Below are 12,203 nucleotides of genomic sequence, written 5' to 3'. Positions count from 1 at the left end.
TGGTGGGGGCTATATAGAAAGAAGGGGACGATCGAGGAGGTGGTGGGGATACGTGTTGAGCGGGGAGTTGGCACGTGTTGGAGAGCTTGACATGCAGGGGGTTGCATGCAGGAAAGATGGCGTTGTTTAAAGACGCGGCATTTTTTGGTTGTATCTGCTGCTGTTTTCGGTGTCCTCACTGGAACGGACGGGCGGTCAAGAAACGGAGAAAGCCCGAGCCGAGGGCATTCTACTTCCTAGGCTTAGGCGATTCAGTGTGGTTGAGTGCACGGGTTTCTTCTGGAGCTTCAAACTCGCGAGTGCAGCATGTCCGTTGGACTGCTGTACACAATGGAGGACTGGGGATTTCATACCTTGCAATGAAACCCACCCAATAAGGCTCCCATTCGAGGCCTAATAGTTCTCCCAATACAGATCCACGGACCTGTTGTTACAGTCTACAACGAGGCCCAGTCAAAAGGTAAAATAGACTTTGGCCCAACATTAAATGGCACGGCACTTCAATTAATACTCCCGTCTCCAGTCTCGTTCGACTATTTTATGTTCCGGAGACCCAACTAAATTAGTATTGGTTTTGACTCTCGAACGCCCTCCTTGTCCCTTTTCCCTTTATCCCTTTTCTAGACTTCAAAACCCACAAATTGGAAAAAAAGGGTCTTGTTGTATGATTGTGATGATGTTCTCTGTTTTCAAAAACAAAAGATTCAATCCACAAAGTCGCATGAACGATAAATCGTTGACAAATTCTTTTAAGAAAAGGTAAATTAATGTAGTGCAAAATTCATAACTCGCTTGACAAACTTAGCTAATCAAATGCTTTTTAAGCAACTTGATCCGCTAAATTAATGTGGTGTTGAGTATTTGCTGCTTTTGTCTGCTGTCCTTTTTTTGGGAAGGTAACAATGTCAAAGCTTTTGATAATTGCATCTGTTCAATTTAAACGACGGTGGAAAAATTTACTCAAGTTGGAGTCGGATTCACATTTGTCTCCATCTAAGGTCATCTGGCAACAACAAATGCCCGAGAAAAAATCCATGGACAAGGGTGAAAATTTTCTCCAGCTACCTGCGTTGGATAGATTAGTCATTTTCCGCCAATAAAACGACTAGAGCACAAATAACAGCCATCTTCTACGTTGATGGTTGCCTCAGTCTTCGGATGAATTGGAAGGCAGTCGAAAACTTGGAAATATAGGTTAGCTAGCTAATCCCATTCCGACATGCTAGAAGAGAATGTACCGTTACAAGGGGAAGAGGACGAGGAACTGGTTAGATAGTCTGGGAGGAAGGAAGAGTAGATAAGAGATCTCGAGTTCTAATCCTTTCACTCATATTAAAAAAAATACATATACTAGTACGAAAATTACTTTGTGGCTAGAAGACTAAAACCTACTGACTACTTTTGTGCACTCTTTTTTTTTTTATTTTTATTTTTTTTTCCATTTTCAGCAAAGAGTGACTTTGGGAGTTTTGAAGTGCAAAAGCATTAACTGACCAATACTAGTATTTTATAATAAGAGAATAAAGAGAAGGTCAATATCTTTGTAGCTGCGACATTAGAATAGATAAATTAGAAAAGTTATTTTGCTAGAAAAATAAAGCATGTAATGATTTTCTTTTGTTCAGCGAGTGTGAAAGCAGATTGTGCAAGGATATTCCTCTCAGTTAACTTCATTCAAATTGAATAATTCCTTCTTAGCAGATGAATTAGAAGAGGTAGACTTGACCATGTATTAAGACTGGGGTGATGGATGCCCGTAAACTTCAACCACCAGAGTTTGAAGTTTGAACCCCACGATACTGCTACTGACACGACTATCCGAACCTGGACGTTTCAGGTCGCAGTTGTATTCCCTTTAAATGCCTTCCATTGCATTGCGACCACGATATTTAAAACTTTAAGAAATTCCATTTTAAACAATTTCAGAATTTGTTGATTAATCCTTCTTTTTTTAATTTCATACTTTGGATGGAAAATTTTGAGTTAGCATACCACATTAGTCTTTTAATTTACATAAATTGCAATTAACCTTTTCCTTTTTTTTTCAGTATGAAAGGAGTGGGACTTAAGTAGAGTCGAGGGGATATAGAGGAATCTGTGCTCAAGACCTCTAATACGTGAGATCTTAACCTGATTATTAGATCAATGTTTCATCGGCAAATTGCAACTAACCTATATTGAATGGCACACTCTAAATACTCGTCAAAGCATAATGAGAAAGACAAAATTAGAAGTTGATAATTCTTATTTTCTAATGAAGACGAGCTGAATAATGCAATGCAACGACCGATGAAGCATGCACACAAAACGCTTCTACTCGTACTGCTTTATTACGTTCTTTGAAAGTTTATAATTTCGACTCTCTAATAAACTTAATTGTATAAAGAATACGCAACAAATTTAGATCTAGTTACAACTATAGGGACTAGATTGAAATTTTTTTAGAAGACTTTAAGACCGTTCAAGCAAATTTTCAAAGGAAAAGATAAAGTAAATCTTTTCTACACGTGAGCGTAAAATCACGTGTAGAAAAGATTTACCCTACGACTCACCATCAAATCAACAATAAACCTCATAACCTGTCGTAGCCTTTCACAAGCTTTACCCATTATGAAAAATCAAACACTTTACCATTGGAAGAGAATATCCCTCGGTCAATGACCAATAGAAACGAAAGTCTTACCGCCTCAATTTCAGCCCATCATCTCATAACCGACGGGGATGAAAATCCTTCCCACCTTGAATCAAATTGTCCACTGGCTGAACTTGTTTATTAGGCAACCTTCAAATTCTTTTGACTCTTCTCACGTGAAATTTCGAAGTCACAACCAATGTTTTTAAATTTAGAGCGAAGAGTGAACCGAACGAGCTTCTGATTCGTGGTTCAGTCGGATTCCAATTCAAAATTTTAATTATTTTTTAAATTTATTTTAGTATCAAAATTTTGAATAAATCGAGTTATTTATTTTAGAAAATAAAAGAACTAGTGAAAATCGGTTGAACCTTCCGATTTTTGTCGGTTCATTGGATTTTTGATCGAATTTGATTGATTCAATTGAATTGTTGAGTTAATCATTGAATCGGACTCAAAGCATAATTGGTTCACGGTTCGACCGGTGGTCAGTTCGATTTTCAAAAAATTGGTCCTAACAACCATATATTAGGGAAATGCCTAACGCGAACAAAAGAAATATATCAGAATAAATTGAAGAAGAATGAAACAACCGCTTGACAGCATTGAAGGAACTACTTTGTTAGTACTTATGCTAAAACATGCCTGTATTTCGTTGCTGGAGTTTACTGCAATTCTGTACCATATTATCAAGAAATATGGAAGAAAAAGAGTGTAAGTTTCTCGCGTGGTTGAAGGACATTGCTTGATGGCCATGAGAGATTAATTGATATAAATCTCACTAAGGGATTGTATCGATATAAAACTCTATAATTTGTTTAACGGGTTGAAGGAAATTTTAGTTGATAGATAATTATATCCTTTTGATAATTTTACGATGACTAATTAAGCTTGCAATAGGTTACAAAGTTTTATTGATGATGTGGCATATAAAATGGTGAACGGTCAATGTAGAGCGGGTTTGTATTGACTGTGTCAAAAATATTTGGGCAAATTACATTTTACCCCCCTGTGGTTTACCCTTTTTTTACATAACTCCCCTATGGTTTCAAAAGTTATACATAACCCCCTCATGGTTTGGATTAAAGTGTCAAAATGACGGAAATAGTCACTCGTAACGGAACTTCTAAAAATGTCGAAATTGCCCTTATTAATACATGACACATTAACCCCGTATGCTTTTTATATTTTAGCATATAACCCCCTTATGGTTTAGTACTTTACCATATAACCCCCCTACGATTTTCAAAATATACACATAACCCCCCTTGGTTAATAAATAATTTTCAACTTTACATAAGGGTAATTTTGACATTTTATATGACGCCGTTACGAATGATCATTTCCGTCACTTTGACACTTTAATCCAAACCATAAGGGGGTTATGTATAGTTTTTGAAACCACTGGGAGGTTATGTGAAAAAACGCTAAACCACAAGGGGGTAAAGTGGAATTTACCCAAAATATTTACTTAAAAAGAATTATAAATAAATATATGCATAGAATTAATTTTCTATATATTGACAGTGTATAAATTATTAAATTTGAATATATTATCAATAATCTAAATTTAAATTTAAAATATAAATTTTACATATGTTATGCATCAAATAGTATGATATATAATATTGAATTTTTGTATATTATACTTTCGTACTTTTTTCTACTCCTCCGGAAGGACAAGAGTACAAGCACAGAAATTTTGGTTGCAAACGGAGAGAAAAGCTACCATATCACCAAACAGTCCTCGTATTGGTGACAGGTGGGACTTGAAGTTATAACGCCTTTCACCGACTGAAATCTTCTGGTTTTCGAATTACTGTAATTTATGAAATCTTCTGGTTTTCGACTGAAATCTTCAATTTGACGCAATCATATCATATGATGGCGGAGAGTCGGTCTTTGCTGATTGTCCACATTTTCAATGATTATTTACGTGATGAGTTAGCAACAAGTTAGTCAAAGTACCTCATTACCAATCAAGGGGAAGAAGACGAATGAAGACGGAATCATATATAAATTATAATACAGATTGACAATTTTCCTCAGGCCTATGTGATTTCGGAATGCAAAAGCTTGACTTTGGAATTTAAAATAAGGAAAAGTCACAGCTTAAATGTTTACTACTGAATATTGAATCACCATATATGGCTAATATAAGTTGGTTCAATTAATAAGGACGGATCACTTCTTCACAAAATGTAGTATGTTTGAATCCATCTGCTAATAGGAAGGTTGTATTGGTAGGCGATTTATAAGAATCTCTATAAATGACCTATAGTTTCAAAAAAATGCCCTAATCTGTGGTGGTAACCGGGGGCGAACTCATACAAACATTTTCATACAAAAAAAAATCACTACATGTGCAATGTAATAGTAAGGTTCAATTTTATATGTACTTTTTTTTTTTGGAAAGAGTTCAAGGTCCAAAATCCTGATATCACCTGTAAGGAAATTCACATTCCGTTTGTATTAAACATAAACTAACAAGTTAGAAAACTTGCATATCCAAAATGGAATGAATTTTGTTTGGAAAATGTGTCAATTGTAAAATCAATTTTTTATACCTATTTATTGTTGATAAATAACAATAATTTCATTCAAAATAAGGAACCCAAAGCGGAAACTAAAATTAGCAAATATGCAAAAATTCGTAAGAAGTCGGGTAGATATGGTTAAGTTAAAGGTCAAGAGCTCAATCAAAACTTTAGAATAAATGTAATCGTAATATATACTTATGAGTTAATATTTTATATATATATGTATGTATGTATGTATATTAATAGTGTACACATTATCACGATTTGATTCAAGATATATATGCACAATTTGGATTACAAATTTAAATTAGTTATCATGTATTTAGTAGTGATAGTGTATACACTGTTAATATATAAAAAAATTTGATCCTATACTTTTATCAATTATATGCTAGAAAGGCTTCAGTCAAGTTATTGCAAAAAATAGAGGTTTCAAAGTTAACCTCATTAAATGTGAGTTATAGTGACATAGTCTACCTACATATCTTAGGTTGCATTTGACAAAATTGAAATTTCAAAACTAAAATCTTAAATTTGAATCCATTAACTTATTGAATTGTTAAATACTAAATCTGATACATTTGAATGTATATCACATTAAGTGAATAGTTTATCATTTATTTTTGGAGCAAGTTTAGCCTAGAAAATTTAGTGTCACTTAATTAATTCAGATGTTTAATTTTTTGTTATTAAACGTGTGTCAAACATCTTTTTTTTATATAGAACAAAAGTCAATATTATTAATAAACCAATTAGAAATCGTTAGCACTGACAAAGAACGCTACACTAATGACAGAAAATACATAGAACATGTTCCAGATATATTTTATTAGAAACATTATTAGATTTAATAGTTACAAAATATAAATGATTACACTCTAGATCATAAAACATAATATCCAACCAATTGCACATACTACTCCATAAATTTTTGTGCATGTCTATTCCCTCAAATTCGCTATCCAAATAGTTCAAGTTCAAATTTGATATTGAAAACTAACGAGAAGATTTAAGAAATTTCAGATCTAGCATATATATTTGAAAAACTCTTTAAGGAAAAAATAGTAAAAATTAAATAAAATGCCCACTAAAATAGTCTAAGAGAGAGAAAAAAAACTCTCATTAGTAAAACACTCATAGAGACAAAACTTTCACTAGAATACCCTAGCGAGACTTTATTAAACATAAAAGAGAAAAAAAACAAACGAAAAGAAAATGAGACCTTGACTTTATAAACCTTGGCCTTATTGGCATCATACTAATTGTGGATTAGATTGTAATATTGCTAAAATGTTATGTTGTAAACTATTGATATTGATCATATCATTATGAATTGATTATAAGAGCAAATCTTATTTATACAAACGGTATATATATATACTATCACCCTTATGAAAGTGTATGCACTAAATTAGAAAGTATACTTAAATATTAGTTAATTCTTCGTGACTCTCCTTCTACTAAGACAACAAGATTTACTGTTAAAAGTTAAACCCTGCGGAGTAATTAACTATGCGCTTAGAGATTGTAACTACGTCAATGTTTTCCTTGCTCTTGTCTAACCATCACATCTACGACATTTCAAAGTGATTGGAATACCTTGTTACAAAATTGGATATTGATATAATAACATTTCATTGTCTCTATATTGGTTGAACTGTTTTAAATTCTATCCCGCTTAAAGATTTTTTTATTTTTTTCAAAAGAAGGGAGAGATAAGATTAAAGAAGCGTAGAGGGAGGGAGCTGGAGCGGAATTGAATCAGGGTCTCTAACTTTTAGAATTTTAACCTTAACCATTATATCAATATCTCCTTGAGATGACTCTTTAATGGGCATGATTGTCATCACACTGATCAACAATTTTAGCAACAAATTTACTGAATGTTCATTTTGTTAGAGCCTACAAAGACAGCGCAGCCTTTCATTCCGCTACGCCAATTGAACCAAATGCCTGTGTTTTGCTCTTTCATTCTGTTCGTTGCAGGTTATGGGTGTACGTATCAGGTCGCGGTTTTCCTGCGCTACACGTGTGCGTGTGTCAACTCACAAAAAGCAGACGAGAATATGGCCGCCTTTGCACGTGATTCTAGACCACGTCATATTTGCTGTGAGACGGTACGCTTCAAGTGTGAGGAGACAAAACAGTAAAACTCTGCAATCGTAGGAATTAGGATTAAGAATGTGCGATTGTGATTCCTGACGACTCAGTAAAAAGTTCAGGAGGATAGAAAGTTCACGATATTACAAGGCTACAGCCAATGCCACCGACATACCCTGCGAAGTTGATTCATATCACCCACCTGCAACGCCTGTAACTATCTTCATGTTCTTTTGGAATTGGAAAAAAAAAGGGTTTTAAAAGTTAATGGGCTCTGGCTGGCACTGCTGCACCAAGAGCCCAGTACGAACACAACGTATTACGGACTGGCAACGGAATTGGCCCAAAAGAAAAACTGGATTTGGACAGACCTTTCTTTTTTGGGGGTGGGTTCAAAACAGTTAGTTAAATTACTCGTTTTGGTGAAGCAAAATACGACATTGCAAGTGAATAGTAGTGTTATGTAATTGTGTATTAACAATAATCTCTCAAGAGGAGAGGTGGCATATTGGAGGAGGATCCCGATGAGATGAATGGAAATACCTCGTTACATTTCAGTATTTCACCAAGGCTTGAGCTTCAATTGTTTACACGGCCCCTTGGAATTTAAAAGGGCCAAACAAAAACTCAAAAAAGAAAACGGGGAAAAATTTAATATTCACACATAACCAAGCAAGCCCTAACTACTCATTGCGTTTTGTTCTTCTTGCTTCTTTTTTTTTTTTTTTTTTTAAACTTTCCACGAAGTACAACTCAAATTCAGCTTACCAGTAGCTGCTCGCCAACTGGCACATGCGTCATTTGACAATTTACTCGACGATACGCATTCGATTGGCTCTCAACTTCGGGCTCGGGCTTGGCTGAAATTTCAGCCGCAACAACTTTCCTCCTCCGCTTGGGCGATGGCGAGGGGGAGCCGCTCTCCGAAGCCGATGAAACAGATGACGGTGATGAAGCAGCCTGCTCAGGCGACCTTCTCTTAGCTGTCACCCTAACCGGTTCCGGCTCGTTCAAGCCAACTCTGTGAGGGAAATTCAATAGAGCCTTTGAACCCCTCATCCTATAAGCCGCTCTGTCGTAAGCCAACGCCGCTTCCTCAGCCGTCTCATAAGTACCAAGCCAAACCCTGGCGCCATTCTTAGCCGGGTCCCTAATCTCAGCCGCGAACTTTCCCCACGGCCGTTGCCTCACGCCCCTGAAATGCCTACCTTTCGGTTGCGCCGCTCCGGCAGTCGCAGGAGGCGGAGCCGAACAGTGATCAGCAGCAGGCGAAGTGGTAGCCGGCTCCGGCGCATCACTCGGCTCAGCTTTAACTCTAACGTCAACACTGACGTCACTAGAAGCTGTCAAATTAAACGGGCTCCATCCAACGTTAACGGCGTCCCGTAAAAGCCAGTAAATTACCATGTCTTCCGAGTCGTCGACCTTAAGAGGCAAGTCGCCCCAGGTTTCGGTTAAGCAGGGCACAAGGCTACTGAAGCTGGAGCTCCGACGATAAGCCGGAAATTCACCGGAACTATTCGCCGGTGGGAGTTCAGCGGAAATGGGATGGTACATAGTATTCCAATAAATTATGGGTTCTTACTATTTCCAATAATCCAAACAAATACTAAATGAAGTAGTTTTTGCACGAGCTCTTTATTTCACAAAGTGGGTTTTGTTATGCTAGTGCTGTGCTGGAACAAAGTGAAGAAGGGAGGAGTGAGGAGAAAAGGAAACTTTGAACTTCTGGGAAGGAAGGGAGGAGAAGGGGTTTTATAGTAGTGTATGGTGGGGAGGAGAGAGAAACAGATGCATGAACCTTGTGGGAATTGATTTTTGTGGATTAGCACAAGCAGGTATGTTTTGTCTTTTTGTGATTCCTTATTCTATTTTATTTTATTTTTTAAAAAAAAATTTCTCTGAGTTTTTTACCAATATACTGAGGTTCGTTGAAACTTCATTATAGCGCAAGTGGGCAAGTTGATGGCAGTGTGTGTTTTGCATCACGTGGATGATATGGAATCCACACTGAGGTCCGGAGAGTGACGTCAGTTGTCGTCACTAGCATGACTCACCAACACTTAAGCAGCACTATGCTAACTAGTCCTCGGTGCACACCTAATGCTTGTGCAATCAAAAAATTGTACATAATATTTATATTTATATATTTTAAATAAAATTTTTATTATTAAAGTAAATTTTAATCTTTTAAATATTATTTATAATATAATTTTATATTGATAGTTATAATGTTTATAGGAATAGTTATGTTGAAAATATATATTTAAATAGTTCAAAATAAAAATAATCATGATAGTTATAAGTAGTTAATCTCAATGTTAATCCCAACTCCCTCCCTAAAACTTTATACATGGTATACATAGATTTTAACTCCAAATTCCCTTCTCCGGCTTTATATATAGTATAGATATGCTATGGAATGGAGAGAAAAACATTACAAATAATCAACAGATATAAGTTTGTTCTTTTTTTTAATGCCGCTTGCATATGAAATAATGAATTTTCATTTCTTACGTCTGTCACACATGAAATGATATTTTTTTTTGTCCCTCACAAATGAAAAATACACATTTTTGGCCCCTCATCTTCTTTCTACTCACATTTTTGTTGAAAAAAAAATCACGTACGTCTCGTGCTTCATAAACTTTAGGAACAAAATTGGAAGATTGCAAGGAATAAGGAATAAGGGAAAAAACATCCCTCACATCTCTTTATTCCTCATCCTATTTTCCTAGCCAAGAATGTAGCAACAATCGTGGCTACCTTTAGCCATGCTGGCAGTGTCTCCATAGGCCATCACCACTTTAGGCCACTAAATTTCACGAACATTCAACTTCCTACTCATATTCGACCAGCCAATTTTTTTCTATTTTTTCACCCACATTTGTTCATTTTTTGCAAAGAATAATATCGAGATCGAGTTCTACATTAAAATTTGAGTGAGGAGTTAAATTTTTGTGACAAAAAATGGTAGGCAGTAGACGGTGATACCATTAGCACAACTGGCGGAGGTAAGCAGGGCTGCTGCTACATTATTGGCTACAAGCATAGGAGAGACATTTTTTCCCTTTTACTTACGATATTTAAATTTTTCTCATAAAAATCGCGAGACTGAACTGCACATGGTTTTTTTTCTGACAAGAATATAAATAGAGATGAGTCGAGTGACTAAAAATATAAGTACTTTTTTTCATTTGTAAGAGATGAAAACTCATCATTTCACATCAAAGGGACACGAAAGGTACTAAACAATAATATGTGGGGATGAAAAATCATTATTCCATATGTGCGGAATGTAAAAAGTACAAAGTTTATATGTGAGGGATTACTTATATGATTTTTTGGTATATGCATCTGGTCCGTCGTAAATTTCAATTTAAAATTTGATATTGTATCAAAGTTGTTGTTCTATGCATATACTACATTAAATATTAAAATCCATTTGAGTTGCACTTTTTGGACGTTTCTGAGAGTTTTTTTATAGAACAATAACATTTTAGATGTATATAAAGTAGAATTAATAGTGAATGAAAAAATATGTGGAGTGAATATTTCTAAAAGAGCCACAAAAACTGGCAATCCAAGCAATGCTTATTGAATCTAATTTGTTTTTTTTTTTTGGGTTGATAAGAGAACCTACGGCCACTATCCGAGAGTGCACATTAGATAATCCTCACCATGTGCAATAGCTTCCCAACCATAAGAAGGATAAGAAGCACTAGACAAGCCTTGTACGACGAGCAAATGTTCCAAGAGAAATTCGAACCTGAATTGACAGGAAGATATGGACATCTACTTTGTTGATCCATTTCTAACAACTAGTAACCGATAAGTATGGCATTTACACCATAAATCTTGCGGAATTACAACCTGATGGTCCTAACTTCTCTTATCTTGAATTTTCAAGGAGATTATTTGAAATATTATTGTAACACTTTTGATGATATAATGTATGCGAGATAAAAAATGATTGAAAAAGTAAAACGTTGTATTTGCAATGCAAGTAAAATAATTTTAGTAATCCAAACACACTGTGCAAGTTTTTTTCTTACCAAAGTATTCGATGCTTTGAAGCGCACAACGGTTGCACTTTCTCTTGTGATTTTGTTTTTCTTTTTCTTATTAAATTTGCGGCGGAGAAGATATTAGTAATATATAATTATTGTTTTCGCTTTCTTTGGTGCCTTTATGCTTTCCAGAAAAAGGGTCTGATGAATAGAAGCCCACACACACTAATGGAAGTTCAACTTGCACCAACAAAACCAAATCTGGTCATATGTCCCAAGGATCTTCATCAACTATTTCAAAGACCGACATAAAAGGAATCGTTTATTGCCAGCCAAACGAGTTTTTTTACACGTCAGTTAATCAAGACATTTATGGGCTATTACCGACTTGGTTGCGAATAAAATATGTTCTCCCTTCCTGCCTCACGCCTTATGCAACTAAAATGATTTAGTGACTTACTTCATTCTTTAAATCTGTTTTCCATGCTCCATAGTTTATTCGTAAATGCAAGATAAAGAAGATTAATTACTGTGCGATATTTTGACATCCCTGATTAGCAGATTATAATATGGGTAAGCCCTTTTGTCATTATCGATAAAGCAGGTGTTTTCAAAAGGTCATGTCCAAATTAATCCAGCATTTTTAATCCTCTTTAATCTATTCTAAAAGAAACATTGATAAAAAAAAAAAATGTAAAAGTATGAAGTAGGCAGGAAGCATCCTTCATGCACCTTGGCCAGCAATTGGCGGTATCTTTCAGGTATAGATAAATTAATAATTTAAGATTCCAAGAACGTGCAGTTTTGCAAGAGCCAATCCTTGATGTTTATCCACAATAATGGTGATCTGTAATTGCAAAGCACTTGCCACATCCACCATCATCTAGTGCTTCATCAGCCTTTTTAACCTCAATGACTACA

General features: G+C 35.4%; 1 protein-coding gene across 1 annotated transcript; it reads right to left on the bottom strand.

Moving 5' to 3' along the window:
* Nucleotides 1–7,712: 7,712 nt before the first annotated feature.
* Nucleotides 7,713–9,017, bottom strand: LOC140004601 (ethylene-responsive transcription factor 2-like). The gene has a single exon (XM_072078214.1). It carries the CDS (start codon nucleotides 8,827–8,829, stop codon nucleotides 8,032–8,034), a length of 798 nt encoding a protein of 265 aa, XP_071934315.1. The 5' UTR covers nucleotides 8,830–9,017; the 3' UTR covers nucleotides 7,713–8,031.
* Between the last annotated feature and the right edge of the window lie 3,186 nt (nucleotides 9,018–12,203).

The sequence above is a fragment of the Coffea arabica genome, chromosome 2e, assembly GCF_036785885.1.
Source record: "Coffea arabica cultivar ET-39 chromosome 2e, Coffea Arabica ET-39 HiFi, whole genome shotgun sequence".
Classification (NCBI taxonomy): Eukaryota; Viridiplantae; Streptophyta; class Magnoliopsida; order Gentianales; family Rubiaceae; genus Coffea; species Coffea arabica.
The sequence above is the reverse complement of the archived record's forward strand: the minus strand, read 5'-3'. Positions and strand labels throughout refer to the sequence as shown.